The 26,829-nt window shown below is 40.2% G+C and overlaps 2 protein-coding genes and 1 long non-coding RNA gene across 21 annotated transcripts in view; 1 reads left to right on the top strand and 2 right to left on the bottom strand.

Moving 5' to 3' along the window:
• Positions 1-15,482, bottom strand: part of ILF3 (interleukin enhancer binding factor 3) — a 25,269-nt gene extending 9,787 nt beyond the window's left edge. For all 13 annotated transcript variants that reach the window (XR_013542334.1, XR_013542335.1, XR_013542336.1 and 10 more), the window contains exons 1-7: positions 15,247-15,482; positions 11,449-11,526; positions 11,147-11,376; positions 6,240-6,420; positions 2,612-2,759; positions 1,156-1,247; positions 691-786 (exon numbers count right to left, since the gene is read on the bottom strand). Coding sequence is in view for 8 of the 13 variants with exons in the window: in XM_020791566.3 (XP_020647225.1) it covers positions 691-786; positions 1,156-1,247; positions 2,612-2,759; positions 6,240-6,420; positions 11,147-11,376; positions 11,449-11,451 (750 nt within the window). In the remaining 5 variants the exon portion in view is untranslated. The remainder of the gene's footprint in view (positions 1-690; positions 787-1,155; positions 1,248-2,611; positions 2,760-6,239; positions 6,421-11,146; positions 11,377-11,448; positions 11,527-15,246) is intronic.
• Positions 14,523-26,829, top strand: LOC110077952 (uncharacterized). 4 transcript variants are annotated; one of them, XR_002300380.3, is made up of 3 exons: positions 14,523-14,653; positions 23,770-23,869; positions 26,740-26,829. It is a non-coding gene; the product is annotated as an uncharacterized LOC110077952 (long non-coding RNA). The 4 variants fall into 4 exon arrangements; XR_013542340.1 differs by lacking the exon at positions 14,523-14,653 and adding an exon at positions 15,465-15,597; XR_013542339.1 differs by lacking the exon at positions 14,523-14,653 and adding an exon at positions 15,645-15,725.
• SLC44A2 (solute carrier family 44 member 2 (CTL2 blood group)) overlaps positions 21,288-26,829 on the bottom strand; it is a 54,700-nt gene continuing 49,158 nt past the window's right edge. For 2 of the 4 annotated variants that reach the window (XM_020791574.3, XM_072991644.2), the window contains exons 22-23: positions 26,593-26,747; positions 21,288-22,829 (exon numbers count right to left, since the gene is read on the bottom strand). In XM_020791574.3, the coding sequence (XP_020647233.3) occupies positions 26,626-26,747 (122 nt within the window). In that variant the 3' untranslated portion in view covers positions 21,288-22,829; positions 26,593-26,625. The remainder of the gene's footprint in view (positions 22,830-26,592; positions 26,748-26,829) is intronic. The other 2 variants (XM_020791575.3, XM_078386668.1) reach the window with 1 other exon arrangement.

Below are 26,829 nucleotides of genomic sequence, written 5' to 3'. Positions count from 1 at the left end.
AAAAAGCTGGACCTGAAGATTTATAGATCTTAGCTTAATTGCAAGGCTTTACCACACATCCTGTAGCCTTTCCATTCATTAGCAGATGAATTTCAATTTTGTTTTAATTATTTTTCAGTAAACTTTAGCTATCTCTCCTGAAATTCACATACAGTGGCAGAAACACTAGTTTCTAGATTCAGTTTCACATGGATCGTTTTCAAGCAAAACCAAAAGAAAGCAAAACAAAACACAGGTATTCTATGACAGAAGATTTTAATTGTCTACCAAAGTAGGTGACACTTCAGTGCTGTATGCAAAGCACAGGACATTAATTCTGACATTAAGTTTTTAAAACAGACCTCACTCAGGAGAGGAATGATGATACTGCAGGTTGGTAGAGTTAAACAAAAGATTTATAGCTACTCAAAATTTTACATTTCATAAAATTAATTATCCCACCAATCAAACAACCCCTACCCTATGCTATCCACAGAAGCTCACATTCCACTAATGCCGGTGGATACTAGCTATATTTAATTTTACTTAAGACCAACGTCCTATGCTATCTTGGATGGATGAGGTATTTTCTCTACTCATTTCTTTCAGATTTAATTTTTCTTTGTTAAAATAATTGCTATATACTGTATTTAGTCATGCTTTTAATTTGACACATCTGCATAATAAAAGGAAAATATCTCTCATGATTACCCATCCTCTAAGTGGAGCCCAAGTAGGAACACGAGTACACAGATCTCTCAGCACTCTGATGACTATGACACATGACTTCAAGCCATTTGCCCTGGCCTAGAACAAAGTAATAAGCAAGACATGTTCAGTAATAAATACCATTACCAAATAGAAACAAAATATAAATTATTGTAGTGCTACTTTGTCAAGGGTAAACTATGTATACATCTGAAAAGCTTTTTAATTTGGTAGGTTTTTTTTTACTGTGTATGAAAACTTACTCTTAACACAAAGCAGCAGCTAGGTATCTACTTCATTTCTTCTTTGAAAAATAAATTCATTCAAGTGCTTCTTTAGCAACTGTGCATTTAACAGATGCTAAATTCTGCACATCTACAGCTCAGTATTAAAACATCTTTATAAAGTTAGGTAATTACAACTTACAAGTTTTCTACTTAAAGACAAATATAAGAACAAAATGCAAACCTGGAACCACTTGGCGTGTCGGAGTGACGCCAAGGCAGCAAGGCATTTCTGCCTGTCCAGAACGTCCGGTGAGTCGTTGACTGATAGCGTTTCTATTCGTGGGTGGAATAAGAAGACAAGGTACAGTTTGACCAAGGGGGTTCTGTCGTGTGGAGAGGGGATGAGGCAGTTTCCTAAAGGGCAGGTGAGGCTCCCAGAATTCTGATCTATTGCCCTGCATCTGAAAGTATAGCCTTAATACACTTCACTTCTTCACCCTTACATAACTACATAAGGACAACAATATGAGGCCCTCCTACACAGGCAAAAAAATTAAAAAAATCAAATAAAATCCGACAGGGAAGGTCAGAAAACCCAGACTATTTTAACCAGACTACAAAAAGATATAGAACTACACTAATGAACAGAATGGAAGGATAAAATTAAGATTCCCACTCTATTGTCAGTAAAAGTGCATAACTAAGGACGTTTCTAGAAGGGAACCCCCTCCGCCCACAAGGCTCGACTGCCCTGGCCCCAGCCCATGACAGAGTGCGTCCTGTTGGTCAAAGGTCCAGCGTCCCTAAAATCGACAAACTAGAAGGCTTGGTAGATGTGGTCAGATATCAGAACCATAAAACAATCAGAGAACAAAATTACATCAAGTCTGTGCTGCAGCAAAAACTGAAGATAGGAACAAGTCAGGGTTTTAGATAAGGCTAGTTCAAACATCTAAAATAGATCCTTTCAGAATCTATATATGGTTCACCTGGCAAAATTACTGTAGTATCACTTATTAAAATATGATGGCGATAAGGGTGAATTCACACATACCAGATTACTGTGCATGCATGAAGACAACCCCCTATCCCAAAACACACACCTCTGAACAGATGATCTGTAGTATTTACCCTGAAATTAGGTGCAAATCACCAGTTTGAATTTCTGTTGTATAAATGCATTAATCGGCCCCCATACAATTCTAAATAAGAAAAAATGATTAACTTTATCCAAAACTCTGTTACTCTACAATTCAGCAAAACAAGCTGAACCCCCCCAAAAAACATTAAAAGCCACTAATCATTTTTGCTGCAACACAAACTGTTTTATGTAATACATCCAATTTTATGAACATGCAGAAGTCATTTCAATTAAGACTTCATTATTTTAAAAGACTTCAGGTCATAATGTTTGCACCCACCATTAAAATCAGATGAAAAAACACACAAGCAAACAAGTGCAATCATACAAGGGCTTAGGCCACACAAAAAGGCCTAAACACCTTTAAATTTGGAAAGCAGAACTCAGATTATAGTAGACTATAATAATCTACAACCACGATAGTGTATAGAGCTGTGATGTGTTGTTGGTTTGAATAAAAATGCTCTGACTAATAAGAAATTAAACATCACAATGAACAGCGAAGTCAGTCCGGAAATTCATTCTGTGGCTTTTAGTAGTTTCCAGTCTTCCATACCTCCAGCTAACATTTTTTCCATTTCTTCTCTGACAACAGGGGATGTCAAGTGGATTGTAAGTGTCAGTGGAGGCTCTTTTGTATTCTTTATGATAATTGCAGCATCACTGACAGACTGAATAATTTCGTATTTATCTTCAGTAATAGTCTGAAAAAACAAAGCAATATAACATAATTTCTCTAGATTCTTTCCTTCTTCAAACACCCTCATTATAAATTTGGAGTAACTGCATTTGTTCTCAGCATAGCTTACGTAGCCAAAAGTGATTGATTTCAGATCAATTACTTCAGGAATAGCCATCTTATCCAGCAGAAGCTCCATGGACAAGTTCCTAATGGAATGAACCCTAATGTACCACTTCTTCCTATGTTTCACACTGGCTAGAAGGACGCTTTCCCAATGAATGCCCTTATTTAGCAAAAAGAGTGATACAGACAAAATATAAAACAAATTCCAGTAGCACTACTGATGGGGGAAGAAGGTAATACCAATTTCAGGCTTCTGCTTATCCGTTGCTGTGGAAAATTAGCATGTGGACAGCAAGACAGTTTTAATTAGGAACAGACACATCCAAACTTCCAATACATCTACTAAAATTTTCAAACAGTAAGTAAGGTAACAACAGGTAATGAAATCATTAAAGATGGAATTTTCAGATTTTTTAGATTACAAAATAGCACAACTCAATTCTGGGAGTTCTAACTACCTAACAAGAATCTTTTAAAATAAATGTCAGTCACTTGGGAGAAAAGCCGAAATTAGAAGGCTTTGAGGCTTAGTCAAGCCAAGCTCCACCCAATCTTCCTGCTCAGAAAGAGTGCTCCCAGCTAGCAATGGAGCAGGAACAGGAAATTTCGCTTAAGTAAAAGTCTTCTAATTTAGGCCCTTCTTTTGGGTGCATCACATTCAGGTGTATGTAAGATGCCTGTAAGACAGGCAGAACTACCAGAGTGAAAAATTAAAGCATATATCATCCAAAACCCTAATCCCTAGAAATCATCCTAAGCATTTTCTCCTATATAGCTAGTAATGGCACACGCACAAGAATGTCTCAATAATATTCTTCTACTTAGCTTTTTTTGCATGGCCCTCCTGCTTAGCTTAAAATAACCTTGGATAACAAGGAACCCTTAATAACTACAAAGGGCACCAGAAACTTGATGCAAAGAACTGTCCAGTAGCAGGGAAAGTACAGTCATGGCCAGAAATATTGGCACCCTTGCAATTCTGCCAGCAAATGCAACCCTTCTCTTAGAAAACTGTTGCAGTTGCAAATGTTTTGGTACTCACATGTTCATTTCTTTGGTTTGCATTGGAACAATACAAAAAAAAAACCCAAGTCAAATCTGATCCAATCCCACACAGTAACCCAAAAATGTACTGGCCAAAATTATTGGTACCCTGTCTAAATTGTAAGAAATAATTGCTTGTCAAGCATGTGATGTCCCTTCAATTTGTATTTAGACACACCTGTCACAAGTAAGGTAAAGGTAAAGGTTCCCCTTGATAATTTGTCCAGTTGTGCCCAACTCTAGGCAGCGGTGCTCATCTCCGTTTCCAACCCATAGAGCTAGCGTTTGTCCACAGACAATCCTCCATGGTCACGTGGCTAGCATGACTAGACACAGAACGCCGTTTACCTTCCCACTGATGTGGTACCTATTTATCTACTCGCATTTTTTGCATTTTGCATGTTTTCGAACCGCTAGGTTGGCAGGACCTGGGACAAGCAACGGGGGCTCACTCCATGATGTGGGTTCGATCTTACGACTGCAAGTCTTTTGACCTTACAGCACAGAGGCTTCAAGAGGTTTAATCCGCAGCGCCAATATAGTAATCACACTTGCAATCAGTTAAGATGGAGAAAAATTCACTCAACCTTTGTGTTGTGCGTCACACAATGAAGTGTAAAGAGTTGTTTCTGGATCTGAGAGAAAAATTGTGGGAAAACATTGACAATTTCAAAGACTGTCAAAGTCCATCTCCAAAGATCTTAAGGTTCCTGTGTGCAATATCATTAAGAGGTTTACAGCCCATGGCACTCCCTGGATGTCGACAGAAGAGCAAAATTACTGAAAAATTACAACGAAGTGTTGTTCGAATGGTGGATACCGAACACAGATTAACTTCTAAATAAATTCAAGCTGATCTGCAGATACAGGGTACAACAATGTCAGCTCGCACTGAAAAGAGATGCTATGGTAGGAGACCCAGGAGGACACCACTGCTGACACAAAGGCATAAAAAAGCAAGACTGGAGTATGCTGAAACCTATGTGACAAAGCCACTATCCTTCTGGGAGAACGTACTGTGGACAGATGAGACAAAAGTAGAGCTTTTTGGTAAAGGATGTCATGGCACTGTTTACAGAAAAAGAAATGAGGCATTCCAAGAAAAGAACACAGTCCCTACAGTTAAACATGGTGGAGGTTCAAAGATGTTTTGGGGTTCCTTTGCTGCTTCTGGCACTGGATGCCTTGACTGTGTGAACAGTATCATGAAATCTGACGATTACCAAAGAATTTGGGGGCACAACATAGTGGCCAGTGTCAGAAAGCTGTGTCTCCACCAGAGATCCTCCAGCAAAATAATGACCCAAACCACACTTCAAAAAGCACTCAGAAATTGTTACAAACGAAGTGCTGGAGAGTTCTGAAATGGCCAGCAATGAGTCCACATCTGAATCCCACAGAACACTTGTGCAGAGATCTCAAAAGAGCAATTGGGAGAAGGCATCCTTCAAATCTGAAGGCCCTCGAGCAGTTTGCAAAAGAAGAGTGGTCCAAAATTCCAGTAGAGAGGTGGAAGAAACACATTCATGGTAACAGGAAGCAATTGATTTCCGTTATTTTTTCCAAAGGGGGTGCTACCAAATATGAAGTTAAGGGTGCCAATAATTTTGGCCAGTGCATTTTTAGGTTTCTGTGTGGGATTGGATCAGATTCGACTTGTTTGTGTGTGTTGTTCCAACGCAAACCAAAGAAATGAACATGTGAGTACCAAAACATTTGCAACTGTAACAATTTTCTGAGAGAAGGGCTGCATTATCTGACAGAATCGCAAGGGTGCCAATATTTTTGGCCATGACTGTATGTAGCAGATCCAGTACTACAGAACTGTGAGCCTGCCAATTATCCTACACGTGGGATGCTTTGAATACAAGACACCTTACTGGTTTGTAACATACACATTTGCAACCTATTTAACTGTTATAAATATGACCATAACAAGTATATTTAAAGGAGAGTGCCCACCTTGATTCCCTTTGTTATGTTGTTCACACAGTGCCAGGTCTGAAAAGCAGAGGTTCCTGCTATACAGATGTATGAACCCTAGGAAATCTGGGCCAGGGTCAGGCACTCCTTCCTTAAGTATCATCACAGCATCAGCATTTTTAACACTCAAATAAAGCCTGTTAAGGATGTATCATGCGGTCTAACCATTTCATGTGGCATTTTAAATTGGACCAGCTCTGTAGGCACAAAAGCATGCATTCCATCTAATCACTGGCATGGAACACCTCAACTCAGTAAATCAGGACTACAGTTGGAAAGTTATATGAAGTAAAAAAAAATTATCTATAACTGCCATCACATAAGCTTGACAACAATTGCTTTTCATACTCACAGCAAGCTGTGTGCCGAGATTGTCTGCTACTTTTTCCAAAAGACCAACAGTGGGCTTTTCCTTGCATAAAAGAACCAATTCAAGGTCCAGGTCTCCCTTGAGCAAGAGTCCCTTTGCTACAAGACCAACCCGCATCACTCCACGAAGTGTCCTAGTCAAATTCTCTGCAGTTTTCTGCTCACTGTGAAAAGTTGAACAAAATGTGTACTGATCAAGAGGAATATCCTTGAAGAGATTAATTTTTCCTTTAATGTATTAAGATTTTTTTAAAAATCAAAGTTTCAGGATAGAAGATAACATTGGGGTGGTATAAACAATTAGAATATGTATTGCATCTGATTACTGCCTTCTTTTTGTATCTGTATAACTTATTGTGTTAGCTTTCAAATATTGTGGTCCTTTTTTAAGAGAAAGGCAGGGTAAAAATATTTTAATTTAAAAAAAATCACCCTTCACATACACATTTTCTATTTCTCAAAGAAACAGCAAGAAACAGATGTCTAAGGCTAAACACCAAATAAAATTTTAATGTTGACTCTTTTTCAATCAGTATAACATCTAGGAAACTGAGTGTCCTCGAAACTCTGGAGAAAGGCAGTGTCACACTACTTTCTGCGCCATTCCAAGGCTTATCACAGGGACCTTTCCCCAGTCCTTTAACACTCAAAGAGCCCTCCACAAGACTGTATCCATTCCTGTCAAGGGAGGAACACATTCAATGGGGATCGCAAACTTTGGGCAATTATAAAGTTCCATCAATAACTGCAGAATTCTGGTTACAGGTAATCCTGGGGAAAATACACAAACACACCTATTTCCAATTACTGATCTGGGAGGAGGATTTCTATGACATGTCATATTTTTCCTGCAGCCTATGTTTGAACTTATACTGTAATTGTATTTGGATATGTTTATTAATCTGGTGAGAAAGGCCAAATTACTCATAAACATAACATATTTAAACTTGCTTATGGTTTTGAGTATGGTTTGCAGAGAAAGTGTGAAATGTCATAGAAATCCTCCCCTTAACTGATTACTGGCTATTGTACAATACAGAGCACAGTAAGCAAACTACATCTGCTCATAGCAGATTAAGGAAAACTGGCTTGAAACTTTTTTCAGAGGTGCCTTAGACCAGCTAAGTCAGCTGTCTTCGTGCTAGTCATCACCCACCATTCATGGCTCGTGACAAGAAAATACAAGTATTCTGCACCACTGCACAATGACAAATACAAAGACCCATTATTCTCTCTAATAAGTACCAGTCCTTCTTAAAGTGAACAGAAATATGAGAGCAGCCATTGTGGTTGCTATATTGGCAATACTGAATTTTCAACAGGTTGTACACATACCTGAACAAGTTTAAAGCTAGTCCAACATGGACCTGTTCAGCAGTTTGGCAGTATTTCCCCCCAAACTGGCAAGAGACTATGACTAGTTACATTAAAATGCGGTTCCACCTCCAATACAGTGGCCAAATCCTGCTGGAAAACAGTGCCTCCATCAGAGTTCCTACTCCTGTCCTATAGCTTATCCAGCTCAGGTGTAATCAGTTTCATTCTGTGATTCTTAGGACAGACGGAGGAACTAATTAACTACCAAAAATCTTCTGGTAGCAATGATATCATCACCATTAGGCAGATGTAACTTATGCAGCAGGATTTTGGCCACTATGTTTGTTGTGTCACTAAATCCTTGCTTCTTGTGTCATTGTAGAACTAGAACATTCTTTTCCTTACCAAACCAGCTGATAAGGAATTTTCTGGGCTTTTAGTAACACTGCCAATTTTGCAAGAAATACGTATTGTGCAGAATGCCTATTTTGCACAATACTGTACGATTCACAAAATGTACAAAACTAATAAGCCTGCTCCTTCATTTAAAGATTGGAAGCGCTAAATGGACTAATAGCACATTTCTTATCAGCCAGACTTTCTGTGGTTTGCGTGCTTTGCTACTCCGAAGTAAAAGACACTAAAGATATTTTACACCAATTACAGAGACCTTAAATGAAAAGGAAAAAAAATTAAGCTCTTTGCCTCACTCTCAGCTGGAGGTGAAGAACTTCAGAGCTTTAAAATTCCTGGTAGAGCTATTTTGTAAAGATAGCATACATTTAAAACAATGACAAAATCTGCAAGCAATCTTTCCATCCCTTGTTTGAATAAAGAGTTTCTGCTTTTAAAGTTAATAAATAGACAGAGAGGACACTTTTATGTAGTATATAATAGATTTCACATTGCAAAACAAGTGAAATTTCATACATCTCAACTGTTCTCAAAGCTCCAGTATTCTGTTCCAAACCACTGTCAGTATTTTCAATTATTTTACAGTTCTAATTCGCAACTGTGGAACATTTACAATATTTGACACTAGTAGAACTGGTTTAATTTCCCAAAGTAATTCACATATACAAGCTAGCTATAATAAGAATCATGTATTGCAAATCAAGATTACAATGCCCCATATTAGAGAGGGGGAAGCTGAGGATGAGAGGAAGTATCTTCATAGGCTATACAATACAGTGGACCCTCGGCTTACAGACAGCTCGAGTTACAGACTTCTCCGGCCGCAAAATTTAGGTTCGACTTGCAACCGGAGACTCAACCTACAGACCAGAAAAAACCCAAAATGGAACAAAAACAGCCAGTTACGGATTAATCGGTTTTTAATGCATTGTAGGTCAATGGAGACTCCACCTACAGACTTTTCGACCTGCAGCCACTGGTCCAATACAGATTAATTCTGTAAGTATTTTATGATTATTTATATTTTATATTGTCCTATTTTATGTTGTAAGCCGCCCCAAGCAGACATGGTCTAGAGGGGCGGGGTATATATTTAATAAATAAATAAATAAGTAGAGGGTCCACTGTAAGTTCCTGTCCAGGACTTCCTAATTTGCCGCTAATTATCTTAATCACTGTTACAATAATTACACCATATTTATCCTTGTCCTACTTACTGTCCCAGGAATTTTCATTTCTAACGAGATATAGGCTGAAATCCAGTAATGTAAAGTTAGATTGCAATGAATCTGATGATGGTCTCAACCACCACCATACTTTGGCAATTAGAAGTTTCCTTTCCGCCTCCAGAAGGTTTCTAGGCTCGCTCAGAATTCCATTTGATCCTGAGGAAGACTTTAGGGACTGCAAGTCTTAAATGTCTAAAATTCACCATCACCAGTCACTACGGCAGGACCTGTGGCATTTTCAAATATTTAAGACTCTCTCACATCCTGCTGTTGCCAAAGGCTTCCCCAGGACCAAAGGGATCCTAAAAACTTTGGAGGGGGGAGGAGGAAAGTTTTAATTACCAAAATACAGCCATGGATGATGACATCATTAGATTTACATGACATAAATTTACACTATTGGATTTCAGCCATTATTTTCCAGCATCAGTTAGTAATATAAATGTAGCAGATAAAATTAACTATAAATACTTTTTAGTTCCAAACATAAAATTTAATTATACTAGATCACACCCCATCCACTTAGAACACTAGATTTCTACCATCACCGTCACCACTCCGCTAAATTTCCTGAAAAACATTAAGTTTATAATACTACCATTATTGGAAGAGATTCTAGGCTCACTCCCTACATAGAATAAGAAAGCTGCCTCATCAAGAAGTACTGCATGTATTCTTAACTGTTTATAGATGTTGTGGTCATACTATTCCTGACACTCTATTCTTGACTTGAACAAACAGTGTACGCTATGAGAATGCTGAATAAAAATTTAATCTCATAATTCATGCTTTTAACTACAGTACAGTGGTGCTCCACTTGACGACAATAATCCATTCCAGGAAAATCGCTGTTGTTAAGTGAAATTGTCATCAAGTGAAAAAAAAACACCATTGGAATGCATTGAAAACCCGGCTAATGCGTTCCAATGGGGAAATACCTCATCGTCCAGCGAAGATTGCCCATAGAGAATCACCGATCAGCTGTTTAAAATTGCTGTCTTCTGAAGCAGGGGTCCAGAAGGCAGCCATTTTGCGAAGGGAGGGAAGCCATTTTGCGGAACCAGAAAAATAGTTGTTTTGCGAACAAACGGTTCGCGAAGCAGGCTCCTAATCAACGTCAAGCGAAAAAACCCCATTGGAACCATTGTTTTGCAATCGCAAAAAACTCATCGTAAAGCGATTTCATCGTCAAGCGGGGCACCACTGTAATATTAATTACATATACCTACACCTTGCCAATTACACTAACAATCTTAGGCTGCAATCCCATAACCAATTACTGAAAAATAAACTGCACTGAACTTAGCAGGACTTACTTTAAGCAGGCATGGAATTCAGGAATATCAGTAGCTTACTGGTCAAGGGAGCCAAGCATCCCCTCCAGTATGATATGCATGTCTCAATTTATCAGATGATGGAGAATGTAAGATTGGATAAAGAGCTTGCTCTTGCCTTATTTGTTTGTTTGTTTGATTAGTTATGTCCTACTAGTGAGATTCCAACAGACAACTGGTTAGCTATTGCATGATCTGAAGAGAATTCTGGACTAGTCAGGCCTTCAGTCTAATCCAGCATGTTCTTGTGACATGAATAGATCTAGGCAATATGGGATTCTGTGCAAATCCCTAGAAACTATTGCATGCATTGATGGAATGCTGTGGAACATTCATGAATATCCTATTTTGCTAAATTAAATAACCAGAACAGTGGGCAGCAGCACCACAGCCAGGCTTTACCTCTCCTTCACTATTACAACCAGAGGCACCTTCAGAGACACAAACAGAAGAAGAGGACGAGACAGAACGTTATGCCTTCCAATGAATTGGTAGTGGATTGCAATAGTCACCTTTGGTCTCCAGTACTTAGAAACTTGGTTAAGCGAATAACTTTTCAACATGAATGAAAACAGATAATCTACCACATTACTTACCTTCCTTCTTTGTTTTCTTCTTCAACTACTGTCTCCATGGTCTCAGGTTCTGGCTGTTGCTCACCGCTGCCTTTTTCTTGCTCATTAATCCAGTCAGACACAGCTTTCAGCGCACGTTCAGTATGAGAGACCATGTTCTGAACTGCTGTCAGTTCTTCTTGGGTCGGATAAACAGCAGAATGTTTTGCCATGACATGGCGGTCATCATTCACAAAAATACGCATTGGTCGCTGAAAGTAAAATCAAAAAATTAATGACCAATAAGTGATATTGGTTTTGACTTCCAAATGGCAAATTCTTACCATTTTTGCTTCGAAATCGTGGCTGATTCAAAAAATTTCCTTCTTCCAAGTTCTGCTGGTACTTCTATTTCTAGTATTCTGAAGATAAAAAGTTACCAATATGTATTACAACATTATCTAGATCTGCAATAACATAGCACAATATTAAGCATCTACGCTACAAGAGAAACTCCTTTAGTTTCATAGTTTTCAAGTACATACATATAATAGGAAAAAGTATGTTTATAACATTAAAATACAATTACACATTGTATACATTTTCAGAAAATTAAGAAATGAACTTTTGTATCACATAATGCTAGATTATTCATCCAGAGATATGAAATATGCTTATTCCTTACCCATGTCACTATTCGGAATCAGATGTAATAATATCAGAGTTCCATGAGAATTCTGCATTATGACATTCAAGCAGCATGCACTAGCAATGCACTACACTATATACTGCCTTATATAATGTAAATTTATATTTACATGTCATTTTATGTACAGTGGACCCTTGACTTACAGACAGCTTGACTTACAGACTTTTTGAGTTACAGACTTCTCTGGCCGCAAAATTTAGGTTTGACTTGCAGCCTGAGAATTGACTTACAGACCAGAAAAAAACCAAAATGGAACAAAAACGGCCTGTTACGGGATTAATCGGTTTTCAATGCACTGTAGGTCAATGGAGACTTAACTTACAGACTTTTTGACTTGAGAACCACCTTCCAATACGGATTAAGTTCTCAAGTCACGACCCCACTGTATGTATTTGGAAGCCCCCCACAAGACCAGATAGGTGGCATATAAATAAATAAATAAAAATCTCCTTCAGCTGACCAACTCATAAGTCTTTCCACTGATGAGCTGTGAATTGTGTATATGAACCAGAAACCCTGTCGCTCCCTGGGTAAGCCAGAGTTCGCAGTTCAAACATAATGATATACAAACCAAGGTGGAAGTCCATTCACTATGCAGGACCAGCCATCTGAGATTGCCCAGCATGTATGACCATGCTGTAATTCTGTATTATTTTTATATGTGCTGGTTACAAATGAAATATATGGAAACCATGAAATCAGAAGCGCTACCTGCTTTGGTCCACTTCTAGTGAAGCAATTTTGATACATTTTTTAAAATAACTTAACTGAAGCACAACCAGAAATTAATGTAGTATACTTGTGTATGTAAATATTAAAAAGAGGACTAATATATATATACTGTATAGTATAAAAGTTAACTGTGTCTAATATTTTAGCTAACTTTGAATATCAGAGCCACATATCTATAATACAATTTAACTTAGAGTTGCCTGCACCAGAGTGGATTTGATTTACACCACAAGTTAAATTTTACGAACCAGACATTTTTGGATGATTTAAAACAAAAAAAATATACATTTTTAACATTTAAATAATGATTTAAATAAGTTTGCTTTTTAAAAAACCAATGACTTTTATCCACCCTATTAGCTTGAGAATATACTGCTTTGCTTGGTAGAGACTGAGTGGAGTGGTAGAGCAATAGAATATAGTAGTGGTAATGTTCTTGCACTGGTGCTGTTGAAGCAACAAGAGCTATGGCTGCAACAATCCACAGTCACAATCTTAATCATCTCATAAATTAAACAGTACAAGACAGCCAGGTACAGCTTGTCTTATATTCAAGTATAAAACCAAGGACATAAAAAAGTCAACTTTAAGTCATTAAATTAAATTGTTCTGCATTTTATTAAACTAGTTAAGGTTGCGAAGCTGTCCAATGACAGTAAAAGCCTACATTCACTAGCCATCCCCAAAAATTGTTTGGTGGGCCTGATTTTATGTTCCCTTTGCTTCTTTACTATTGTTTTCTCGTTGAACTACATTTTTTCTTTTTGAGGGAAGGAATATTTCATTTTCATAACTGTGTTTTTCTTAGTACAAAAATACTAGTTTATAGCTTAGCTTTAATTGCTCAATGCATTATGCTATACAGTACTTTGTCCAGCACATCTAGTTCATGTACTATTCCATAACAATTTCTAACATTAGAAATCATTACATACAGTATATAATTACATTTTATAATTACATAATTTATTGTAATTATTCAATTCAACCACTAACTCTTTGACTTGGTGCCATTTTATGCCCTACAGAATATTTAAGTTATTCAACAATACCACTTCCTCCCACAGTGCCACTGTAAAACATACCAGACAAAAAAACGAAAATAAAATAAAACAAGACAAAAACTTTGTGGCATCATAATGATTAACTGCTATATTTTAGTAAGAGTTTTCATGGATCAAGTTCACCTTCTTGGACATAAGAGTGGGACTACATGGCAAAAAATTATACATGATCCAAAGATAGAGGGTTGTTGGTTAGCAAATACAAACTGCAAACTAAGAGTTAATGTGGCATTTCACACTTATTAATGATTTAAGATCCCTGTTTGATACATATTCAGTTTTTTCCTTTGATGCTTTGTTCAGTAAAATGGTTGGCAGGTAAAGGAATCCCAGGGTGCAGATAACAGCAAAAACAACATAATCATACCAGAGACATGATAATTAGTTGAGAATCCCTAACTTAGAAGTTTCTTCTGTAAAACTGGTTGGGAAGGAACTTGACTTTAGCATGGTACCTACAGAATGAGATTCCAAGTCAAAGTCCCTCTAACTCCAGTGGTCCCCAGATGTTTTTGAACTACAGCTCCCAGAAATCCTGGCCAGTATAGCTAGTGGTAGAAGCTTCTGGGAATTTTAGTCCAATAACATCTGGAGACTCAAGGCTGGGAACCACTGCTCTACACAAAAGCAAAGTCATAAATTTTTGTAATTCTATATAGTATCATTTTATATAAGTAGTAAGTGCATATATCAATAAGTCTGCATTAAAAAAAACTTATAAGATTACCGGTAATTCCCAACCAATGGGCTAGAGAAAGAACCTCTGCTCATCGGAATACACTTTTACTATGCATTCTGCTTAATAAAAGGCTACCAACTGCAAGAGAGGGAAGAGTTGATGGACTCTTGAGCAGTTTCGTATCTGCAGGAAAGTAACAGCGCACAAACTTGCCACGAGTTTCCTCACAAGAGAAATGTACCAACCCATGCTGCATTTTAAACCACGTGTAAGGGGCGCCGGGCCCCAGAAACTGCCTGGGAAAGCTTAGTTACCAACAGAAAGAAGGAACACATAAGGATTACACAATAATTTCTGGTGATGGGGTAAGTTTTTTTTTAAAACCCTGCTAGGCATGGCGAGGGGGGGGGGAGAAAGAAAATTAAGTAACGGGGGAGAGAAAGGAAAGGCCGAAATCGAGAGCGAAACAAAGGAGGAGCCTAGAAGGCCGATCGAAGGTCGGAAAGTGCCATGAGGAAGACATCAAAAATCCCCAAACCCAACATCCGCTTCCCCTCAAAAGGAGACCGGCCGCGAAGGCAGGCCAGCGAATAGAAAGGCAACCTTCTCCGAGTACCGGGAAGAGCACAGGCGGGAGCATCCCTCCTCCAGCCACGTGAACCGCAAGCACCCCAATGGGGCTGGGACCAGGAAAGGAAACAGACCGCAGGAACGCGGACACCTTCCCCTCCCCTCTACCCACCGCCCGTTTTCCGTCGAGCTGCCCGCGCGCCATTACCGTTCTCTTCTTTCCTTCTCCTCCCCCCCCCGCCCGCAGGCCCAGCCGCCGCCATTTTGTCTCCTCCACACAATGGAGCGCGCGGGAGACGGAGGAGCCGACGGAAACGACGCTTCTTCGCCTCTAGCAAAAGCGCTCCTTCCCCCTCCTCCCCCCCGTCTCCCTCACGAAACGGCTAACCTCTCTCGGCGCTGTCGTTTGAGAAGCGGCCTTGTCTCTCGTGATTCCTTCGCCCGCACGGGGCTCCTTGTTCACCGAGCGGGCTGAGCCCGTCGACGACGACTTGTTACCCACAATCCCCCCCCCCACACGAACTGGTGCCGGATGAAGCCACTCGAACCTCGGATTCCCGCGCAGAACCGGCACCCGCGCCCGCCTGGTCGAGCTCTAACTGCAGCGTGGGGGGGAGGGGCGGCACGAACGAGAAAGGAAGGGCGCCGGACCACGTGGTCCACGGCTGGTCGTTTCTTCCAATCAGCAACGAGAGAGGAGGTGCGGGCTGAACGTCTCGCGCGCCGGCGGATTGAAAGAGTGCGTATCTTCTCCCCGCCCTTGCTCCGGCCGCCATCTTGTTTTTCCTTCTGAGTCGCTGCGCGGATGCCATCGGGAAGGCGGGCCGGCGCTTCAAACGTGTTGCCGTCGCAGCTCCTGGCCCCCGGGTGTGTGTGTGTGTTTTCTTTGGGTGGCCGCTCAAAATTTTTCCCCCCTCATTGGGAACTATCAGTTTAGGTCGGAGAAAAATGATTACAGGAGAGGTAATAATTGCTTCTGTGTGGAAGGTAACGAGGCTAGAGTGAGTTTGCAGCGGGCGAGAGGCGCCGGGAGCCCTCCTGCTCACGTTCCCTTGGAAACAGATTCTGTTTTAGTCAGGGACGCTTACTCCCAGGGCAACGTACTGGCACGGGAGCAGTAAAATCTCGTCACTTCTCGACCCTCTTCACTTCGCTCCTAACTTCACATCTCTTGTCCCCAAGTGTTCGTATCGGACTTTTTGTACGATTCCTAAATTGCGCACTTCAGACTATCGTATCTGAATAACCCGCAGACTCAATGAAAAAGAGGTGAGAAGTTAAAATGCAAAGGCTTATGGGGTTTCAAGCGCTGCTGTACAGGAGGTATCGACTTATCTAGTACTGGGGGTTTTGCCCCTGCTAGCAACGCTGTTATGAAGTGGCCAGTATTAACAGAATGGTCGGTCAGTCCTTTCTGGACGCCGCGTCTCAGGTCTGTTTGCAAGGCTCGCCTCGCTTCCGAATCACGTGTACTTTATTGAGTGTAGCTGATCTTCGTCCAGCACTTCCATCTCTCGTCCACAGGAGTGTTGTATGCTGACGATAAGTTTGGTAGTCCTTAAGGGCCACATTGTTCGAAGACAAGCCCGGCATCTCTGGCCCGCTACTGGTGGCAGCGCCGCAGCCCGGCCGTGTTTGTCTTCTGGTTGTTTCCTGTTGCAATTCCTGGTACAGACGCGGAACGAACCCGCAGCGAGGGCAGGCACCAATCCAACAGGAAAACTACCCGGGAGCGTGCCACCCTGGTCATCAATGGGCAGAAGTCCCATTTTAGATATATTCTGTTTTATATCGTGGTAATTTTGAACGCAACATTCGTTGAAATACGTCTAATTTATTTTCTTTCTTTTTTTCCCCCATGTACTTTTGTTTCACTATGCTTTTAAATTATTGTGACTTTGGACTTGTATAAAAATTTTAAAAAATTATGTGCCTATGCATGGTATCACTGCCTTAAAAAAATGTAATTTACAAAAAGCAGATTAATAAAACGGAGTAAAAATATAGAGAAATTGGATGGAAGTGGAGTTGTCAAAAGCTCACATTGAAACACAAGTTAGTCTTTAAGGCGCCATAATGGTTTCGTCTTCTTTATTTTTCTTTTATTTTGCCTGATAGGCAGTAAGCCATTGAACTTCTGAGACATATTTTGGTATAATAAGTACTCTTTTGATTGTACAGTACTGAAGACCATAAGATGAGCTCTCTGAATCAGACTGAAATCTTATCTAGTCCTAGACTCAGTTTTCCACAGTGGCCGCCAGATGGCTTTGGCAAACCCACAGGCAGTTTCTCAGCAAGCTGTACTGAGTGTAGGGGAGATAACACAGGGCCATCTGACTGATATCTACTGTATTCATAATATGAAGTTTTAATGCTGAAGACAGGTAAAAGAGTCAAACAAAAAGAAATACTCTCTAGTTTCTGAACATCCATATGCAATTATTTTTGTCGTTCTTTAGTCGTTTAGTCGTGTCCGACTCTTCGTGACCCCATGGACCAGAGCACACCAGGCCCTCCTGTCTTCCACTGCCTCCCGGAGTTGGGTCAAATTCGTGTTGCTAGCTTTGATTACACTATCCAACCATCTCATCCTCTGTTGTCCCCTTCTCCAATTGCCCTCACACTTTCCCAACATTAGGGTCTTTTCCTGGGAGTCTTCTCTTCTCACGAGATGGCCAAAGTATTGGAGCCTCCGCTTCAGGATCTGTCCTTCCAGTGAGCACTCAGGGTTGATTTCCTTCAGAATGGATAGGTTTATTCTCTTTGCAGTCCAGGGGACTCTCAAGAGTCTCTTCCAGCAGCAATTTTTCGGCAGTCGGTCTTCTTTATGGTCCAGCTCTCACTTCCATACATCACTACTGGAAAAACCATAGCTTTGACTATGCGGACTTTTGTTGGCAAGGTGATGTCTCGATTTGTCATCACTTTCCTCCCAAGAAGCAGGCATCTTTTAATTTTGTGGCTTCTGTCACCATCATGGAGCCCAGGAAAGTAAAATGTCACTGCCTCCATATCTTCCCCTTCTGTTTGCCATGAGGTGATGAGACCAGTGGCCATGATCTTAGTTTTTTTGATGTTGAGCTTCAGACCATTTTTTGCACTCCTCTTTCACCCTCATTAAGAGGTTCCTTAATTCCTCCTCACTTTCTGCCATCAGAGTGGTATCATCTGCATATCGGAAGTTGTTGATATTTCTTCCAGCAATCTGAATTCCAGCTTGCGATTCATCCAGTCCTGCCTTTCGCATGATGTATTCTACATATAAGTTAAATAAGCAGGGGGACAATATACAACCTTGTCATGCTCCTTTCCCAATGTTGAACCAATCAGTTGTTCCATATCCAGTTCTAACTGTTGCTTCCTATCCCACATATAGATTTCTCAGGAGATACGATGGTCAGGCACTCCCATTTCTTTAAGAACTTGCCATAGTTTGCTGTCCACACAGTCAAAGGCTTTTGCATAGTCAACGAAGCATATTAGCTATTTGCTCTCTAGTTCCTCTGCTCCTTCGAAATCCAGCTTGTACTTCTGGGGGTTCTTGGTCCACATACTGCTGAAGCCTACCTTGTAGGATTTTGAGCATAACCTTGTTAGCGTGTGAAATGAGTGCAATCGTACAGTAGTTGGAGCATTCTTTGGCACTGCCCTTCTTTGGGATTGGGATGTAGACTGATCTTTTCCAATCCTCTGGCCACTGTTGGGTTTTCCAAACTTGCTGGCATTGATGTAGCACCTTAACAGTGTCATCTTTTAAGATTTTCAATAGATGCCCATCTCCTATTTGACCACATCCAGCTTGCCAAGATTCATAGAGCTTATATTTCAGGTTCCTATGCAGTATTTTTCTTTGCAGCATCAGATTTTCCTTTCACTTCCAGGCACGTCAGCAGATGAGCGTCCTTTCGGCTTTGGCCCAAGCACTTCATTAGCTCTGGAGCTACTTGTACTCGTCCTCCGTTCTTCCTCAGTAGCATGTTGGACGCCTTCCAACCTGAGGGGCTCATCTTCCAGCATCATATCTTTTAGCATTTTGTTTCTGTCCAGAGTTTTCTTGGCAAAGATACTGGAGTGGCATTGCCAATTCCTACTCCAGGTGGATTAAGTTTGGTCAGAATTCTCCACTATGACCTGTCTGTCTTGGGTGTCCCTGCACGGCATAGCCCATAGCTTCTCTGAATTTCTGAAGCCCCTTCGCCAAGACAAGGCAGCAATCCATGAAGGGGACGTGCAACTATAGTGTAACTTTAATAAAGTCAACTGATATATATTGTCTTCCCTATTAGTTTTTTGAAAGGATGTTAATCCAGAGAACTTCAGTTTAAGTAATAATCATGGTGATTATCAACAACATTCTACATTGGGACAATTTCTCAGTATCTCCACACAAGTCACAATGGTAATATACAGTAATCTTCATATCTGGGAGCACCCCAGTTAAAGGCAGAAAAGTTAGCCATTTGTGCTTCTAAGGGATGAACATCTTTTTTGAGGGTTGCTGAGAAAGGTTGCCCGTCCATGCGGGCAACCTTTGGAAAATGTTCAGAAACTTTGGCAGGTCCAGAAAGCTGCAGCTAGATTTCTGGGCACAATTCAAAGTACTGCTTTTAAGCTATAAAGCCAGCCCTAAACAGCTTGGGTCCAAGCTATCTCACAGACTGCATCTCCCTTTAGGAGCCTGCCAAGAAATTAAGATCATTGGAGGGGGCCTTTCTCTCAGTCTCATCCCCTTCACAAGAGTGTTTGGTGAGGACAGGGGAGAGCCATTCTCTGTTGCTGCTCCCAGACTCTGGAACTCCCTCCCATAAGAGCCAAGTTGGCCCCATCTTTGCTGACCTTCTGCAAGTGGGCAAAGTCCTTTCTCTTCAGGCAGGCTTTAGTGACTCGCTGGCTGTTTAAAAAGGGATTTTTGTTGCTTTTAATGTGTTTCTAAAGTAATGTTTTATCTACTATTTTATATTTGTCAATTCTTTTTTTAAAAAATTGTTATAATTTATTGTTTTTAGCTTTTAATATTGTTTTTAACCCTGTACACCACATGTAGTCCTTTTTAGGAGAAGGTGGGATATATTTTAATTCTCTTTTTTCTCTCTTCATAAGGATATCCCCATGCAAAGTATTATTTAAATTATTTTTACTCTTTTTCCTTCAAAGAACCCAAGGCAGCTTACATAACTAAAAGACAATAAAATATTAAAGCTAGCAACATTGAGTATACAGATATTTAAAAACGTCAAACAAATGTCATTGTCAGTAAGGTGGTAAGACTGCCTTCCCTTGAGTGAGCTGCCCTCCTCTTCCCCATCACATAAGGATATGAAACGTCCAGCTCAGCCATTGACGTTAGGCTATATGACTGGGGAATAGACTTCCCACCAGGGGCCCAAAGCCCTGGAGCAAGGAAGACACTGAGAGCCAGGAAGTTGGAAGAGGGAAGGACCAATGGGAGGAGAGGAGAAAGAATTAGAAAAGACTGGAGGGAGGGGAAGGGAGGGTAAAATAGGGGAGAGAATAGAAGGAAGGGGGTTGTTGGAGACCAAGGTTGAAGCGGAGTATGAAAAGGTTGAGCTAGAGGATCTTTGGCATGGAAAATGGGTTATGTTCAGAATATTGAAAGAAGAGGTGGAAATGACGAGGAAAAGGGGAGTTTCCTTGAAACCTTACTGGGGTGAGAAAGAATTGAGAACAAAAAGGTTGAAAAGAGAAGCTAGGACAAAGACCTGAGGACAAGTAACTAACTGAAAATGAACAGAAGTTGAGTCCAAGAAGGAGGTAAGTCCCAAGGAAGAGAAGTAAGAATCTACTCTGAAGGAGGAGCCAGTTATGGAAAGGGATTGGGCACATCATCCTTGCTGCAACAGTCTGTGTGAACCCTCTTCACCCTCCATCCGACCGGGAGCAGCTTTGGGGTGGCTAGCTGTTACATCAAGGTGTTTCGTTGATAACAGACCATGAGAGTACAAACAAATTTTGTTCCTTGATGTATGTTTGCAAACTGTTGAAAGTGCCAGTTGAGTAACCACTCTAGTTGTTAAATAAAAATGTTACTGTTAAATCTGAATCATCATCTGTGAGGATAATGGAGGGGATAAATTGGGGTGTCAGTCTAGAACTCAGTTACAAACATACAAAAAACCCTGCAAACAAATACAAAAGTAGAGATTTCCTTCCTGGGAATATGAATTTGCTTGTTTGGATTCCAGATAGAGGGATGGCTATGGCATGTACTTCTACAACAATCTGTTTCCCAGATACGTGGACTAGAATTTCAGTTAAGAAAAAGGAATATATGTATTTTAAAGGAAATCCTACCCAAGTTTAAATTTGGGACAATGACTATGCAATGCTTTGGTGAATTTCTAACAAAAATGCATTTGATAAATTTCACTATACAAGCTCAAACGGAAGAAAAATAAACAACATATGTACAAAACAAAATATTTAATATTTCAGTTATAAAATACTTCTGAGATACAAGGATGTACAGGAGACTATAGAATACAGAAAAGCAAAAAAAGTTAAAACTTCTGAAAGCAGGCTTTATCATTTTCTCTGTAGAAAGTTGCCATTATCTCATTGGTATATAACCAATTAATTTGGGACTTTTTACATTATCCCTGCTTTCTTCTTTTACTATCATGTCCTTGCATATATTAGGTTCTGTTTCATATCAAAGCTAATTTATACCTCACCCTTATTGGTTACAATTTTTTCCCAAACACACAACTTTTTCCCAAATAAAAAAAATGTAGACATTTCTTCAACTGAAAGCTGCCATAACAAATTTGGCTCATCTCCTCTGAAGAACTTAAGCTATTTCCCAGTTTTCTGCCATTAGCAGCCCCAAATGTGCATAACTAAAAATATTTTCTTACTAAGATTTTACTAATGACCCATAACCAAAACTAGGCTGCAAATGCTGACTGGCATGGAAGGACAACCTAGATATATTTTTTAAAATAAATAAAATAAAGTCTCTGTAAAGTCACCAGATTGTATTTTAACTCTTCCTTGAGTAACCTGAACTTTTAAGGCAGGAATGGGCCACATTTAGCATGTGAGCCACATGTGACCCTCAGGGCCGTTTTTGCAAGCCCCTCAAATATTTTTAGAAAGTTAATTTTTCTCAGAAAATCCCCTTGTGCCCTTTAAGAACATGGGGGGGGGGAGTATGTCATGTTTTGAGGGCTCCTTGAACCTCTGGTGCCCCCAGTCCCTCAAGAACTTACAAAAAAAAAAAAAAAGGGCCAGTAGAGGGGTCAAGATTGATTTGTTGTTGTTAAAAAGATTTTTTTAGTTAAATCAGGTTTTCAGTTAACAAAAAACTATGTAGCAAATTTTAAGGTAAATAACCACTGCATTAAAAATATAAAAGCAAAGTAACAAACATTTAAATGTGCAAATTAGTCATCTTAGCCCCACACCTTCTGGAGTGTAGTCCTCAGCAACATTGCTAGGAAATCTGAAGCATATTTTTTAGCCTTCTTGAGATAATCTATTCCTGCTTGAAGGTGTTCATCTGAAGTAGCCAAGAATTACATTGAAATAAGGGGTTCTCTATAAGAACAGAAGTTTTTGGAATACGTAGTTAACTAAATCAGTTCAGTTGCTATTGCGTTTTTTGTTTCGGCGGATTGCGCAGAACTGGCAGAATGTCTCCTGTCTGTATTAGTAGACAAGAAGTGTTACGCCAGCACATCAGACAGCTAATTATGAGCAGGATAGCATTGCTTGGTCAGAAACGGCACATTTTAATCCCACGTATCTTGCTCTTTAAAGAAAGGAAGTGATAAATTCAGACTGGTTTGTTTTCAATACATCTTTTGTATGCTCTCTATGAAGCACAGGCAAAGGAGGACAGTTATGCATCTGTTTGTTGTTTGTTTGTCTTCTTCAAGAGCTTTTGCAGGTTAGGTGACATGAAGTAAGGCTTTTCGGCAGAGCCGTCATTACGTTCCAAATCTTCCACTGCAAAGAGATACAAATCCCGCCCCAAGCAAAAAAAAAAGGGGTGAGAAACTTATGCCTTCGAACCACCAGGTGGCAGATATCCCAACAAGAACCAAGTACATAACTGTATATAGTATAGGCAATTAGAAACCCTGACAGCAAGATGCAGGGTTCAGAGTAGGAGGATTCAGAACCTACTGCTCCATCTTTACATGATTCCAAAACAAAAAAATGTTTGTCATCATGACAAAAAAAAAAAATTAAGGAGAGTTTTGTTAATTCTGTCTGGGGTAACAAATCGGGTCATTCAAGGCCATGACAGAAGTCGAATGATGATATACATACTGTATTAGGGAAAAATCTGACCTGGGCTATTAACAATCTTAAGTAGTAACATCACATCTTCCCTGGTTAAATCCAAAATTCTTACAGTGAAATTTTACTGCTGCAATGAGAACAAGGTAGTCATTTGAGCCTTACAATGAATGGTAAATAGATCTGTGTAAATTCTCAATAGCACCATTCCTCTGGCATTGCATTTAATTCTGGGTGGGGCAGCTGTGGTCTTTCAGATATTACTAAACTACAATTCCCATCAGCTTCACTCAAGGCCAGGCTAGCAGTGATTGACGGGAAGTAGAATTCCTCCTAATTTAACAACATGATTTTGGGAAATTTAGCAAAATACTTGAGACGGAACAGGCAGTTTTTGGATTTTTTGGGATGTTATTAGATAGCATCAGATATCTGGCAAAGTAATGAAGGGCATCAGGAGCTGCCATCCAACAATATCTGAAGTCACAATTTGTCCATCCCTGTCCAAAACAGATGAAGGACTAACAGTTCCTCACATCTGCCTTTAAGGAAACAGAAAAGCCTGAGAGAAGATCAAGGGTTCCATTTTCACCTTTGTAACACTGAATCACATTTTTTCTCTGGTTTCTCTTTATTTTGACAGAAATGGCAAGGAAGAAGATCTTTTCACACAGGAAAGCAGAGAAGTGGCAGATAACCAAAGTTAGCCTCTCTGTGCATGCACATTGACTGTAACACCAAAGGTAATGGTAGTCAATTATTTGTAGTTTTGCTTTGCTTTGCTTTTCCACTCTGCAAGCTATTATTTACCTATTTTACTTAATACTGAACTTATTCATGCATTATGTTTTTCTGCTAATAGTCCAAAATATTTGAATGACAGAAAAGATACTGGCTTCTTTGTTAGCCATCTTGGCATCCGCACATCTGTCCATCCCCTCTTTAAAAGATCTCTGTTTTTAAGTTGCAGTTTGAAACAAGAGTCTAGAGAGGGCATGGAAACCTGTGTTCTCCCAGTGATGCTAGATTAGAGAGCCTATAGCCCTAGCAAGCACCACTGATTGTGAAGGATGGCCACACATTCTTCCCTGTGTAGATTTTCAGGGTTCGATGGCAGTCTGAAAGACGACACAGTGCTTACAACATTCACACTCAAGATTCATCTGATAAACAGATTGCAAATGCATGTAAACATGTTTGGCCAGAAGCACCAGTGGGAGAAAAGAATTGTGTGCTTGTTATGGGAACCAAAACCTTTCAGATTTTCTTAAACATTTTCGAACGTCAGGCTTGATTAAGCACAGACATCGTTAGGCAGAGCCACTGGTCTCCTGATAACACAAGGACACATGGAATAGGGTCAGTATTTGAAATCCTGAGAATGACCAACGTGTCTGCAGGACACCTGTGTCCAAAGTAAGAATAAAAATAAGTGGGACAACAAGTGATTAATAAAATGTTTACAGATAATAAAATGTTTTTGCTATTTCAAATTGTTCAAGGTAATCAAAATTTACTCAGATAATGTTCCTTCTGATGCCCAGACAGCATGCAGCTGGGAATCTCTTTAATAAGGCACTGACTTTCCTAAGACAAGATGTTTTAACATTGCCTAGTGCGAAATACAGAGCATATTAAGCATTCTCAAAAAAATTGTCTAATACATTAGACCCATAGTATGGCTCCCTTTTCTTTTTGCCTGCCAGGCTCCATCATGACACTTTGCCATTAGAATTCCCTATGGTTCAGAAGGGTGCTAAAGTGTCCTTCTCCATTACACTGCCCTGCAAACTGCCAGGCCTGGGTGACTCCTTCCCTTACAGAAAGGGAAGAGGAAAAAGGCCTCCCCCTCCCATCCTGCATAGATGAGTATTAGCAGTATGCTTCCATTGGCAATGGAAGCAGCAGCAAATAGGCACCACAAAATGGCGGGGGTCCTCTGCAAGGCCTGTGTAGCCCCCCCCCGAGGCAAAAAGCTCAGCTCCAGAATTAGGCTGAGATGTTTGTGTCCAACCTGCACATACAATTCATATTCAGTGTAGAATTAATCAATGTAAATTCTGTAGTTCTCTGTCCTGGGAATTAACATGTTCCAGAGTATAGGCTAAGCTAACAGACAACAGTAAAGGCATCCTTTAAACAAGTGTTAGCAGGAGAACTTTCTTTGCATCAAGACAAGCTTTATAAAAGTTATGAAGAAGCAAATGTAACTGTATCTCAGTCAGATTATTCTGTAAGCATCAATACTCTGTGACATGCCAGAAGTTCAGAGTAGTTCATTAAAAGAATAGTTAGCTTCGAAGTTGCACAGAATGCTGCTTTACATCAAAATAAGAAAGTGTAAATGAACATAAATAGGCTTCATAAATTGCAATTTATTGAGAGATATGGCCCCTGGGTGCATAAATTGTTATGTCTGTATAGAAAAAGTTCCAAAAAGTTGAAGCTGGAACTTTAGGATTAGTAATAATTATAATAATGATAATAACAATAACAACAACAATACACTGATTTTTAACTGATACTTTTTTTGGGTTAAAACTTGTATCTGTTATATAATACCAGTCAAAGGCTGTCTTGTAGTAGTAGTAGTAGTTTACTGGGTTTTCTAGGTAGGTAATACTCAGAAGTGTTTCACCTTTCCCTTCTTCTGAGGTCACCCTGGGACTGCACTACTTGCCCATGGTTACATAGACTGGCTTTTCTTTCAGGAGGCACAGTGGGGAAATCAAACTCCCAACTTTGGCTCCACGGCCAGCTACCTAAACCACTGAACCGGCCAGCTTGGGCAGAAATCTGAATCCCTCCGTGCCTGCTTCTCGAGATAGAATTTCTCCCCCCCACCAACACAAACTTATTTTGATCTGAAGAAGAATTTTGTGCAACACAAAGCTTCCCACTTAACCCCTCTCAGCTTATCCCAAACAAACATCCACAAAACCACACCAACACACCACACCAGCAGCTCCTGTTTCTCTTTGGAATCCCAAAGCAATCACATCTGAAATTCACAGAGACGAGAGAACTCCTCTGTCCCACTTCTGCCTAATAAAGAGAAAAGGAGCTAGGAAGTGGACAATATGTAAATGCCTGCAGCATTCTGTCTGTACTGTATGCATGTGTGTCGTTCCTACTTTTATAAATCTGTTTGAACATCCAACCTTGCTATCAAGATGACATCTTGAGGAGAGCAGAAAACACTACATGGCGCAAAGGTGGGGACACTTGGCACTTTTCACCATTAAATGCCAGCTACCCTTCTCTGGTGCAGTAATCTCTGCTGAATAGAGGCTGCCTACAACAGACCACAGTCTTCCACTTGCCCGGTGTAACCATTGCAAGTGTCTACAGTTTCCCAAAACATCCAGATCAGAAGGTCTGCACCCACACTCAAGGGAGCCATGAAGGAACAGACCCTTCCTGTGGATTAGACAGGTGCACATAACGCTGGCAGTGGGAGACCTACATGGTTTGCCCTTCCCAGTTGGTGCCCTTGTCCCTATTCTTGGCTCTCCGCACTTTTTGAAGATTCTAGGCTTGCTTTCAGCAGGATTTCACGCAGTGCAGGGGACATGTAATAAGGCCGCTCAGGAGATCCATCGTTTCTTTCCAGATCTTCACCTTTTGGAATCCCAAGAACAGCAACAGAGAAAGCGGCCATAGAAGGAAGACGAAGAGAAGCAAAGCAAAGCAAAGCAAAAAT

This window comes from Pogona vitticeps, chromosome 2 (genome assembly GCF_051106095.1).
Source record: "Pogona vitticeps strain Pit_001003342236 chromosome 2, PviZW2.1, whole genome shotgun sequence".
Taxonomy (NCBI): Eukaryota; Metazoa; Chordata; class Lepidosauria; order Squamata; family Agamidae; genus Pogona; species Pogona vitticeps.
Note: the sequence above shows the minus strand (reverse complement) of the source record. Positions and strands in the feature narration are given on the sequence as shown.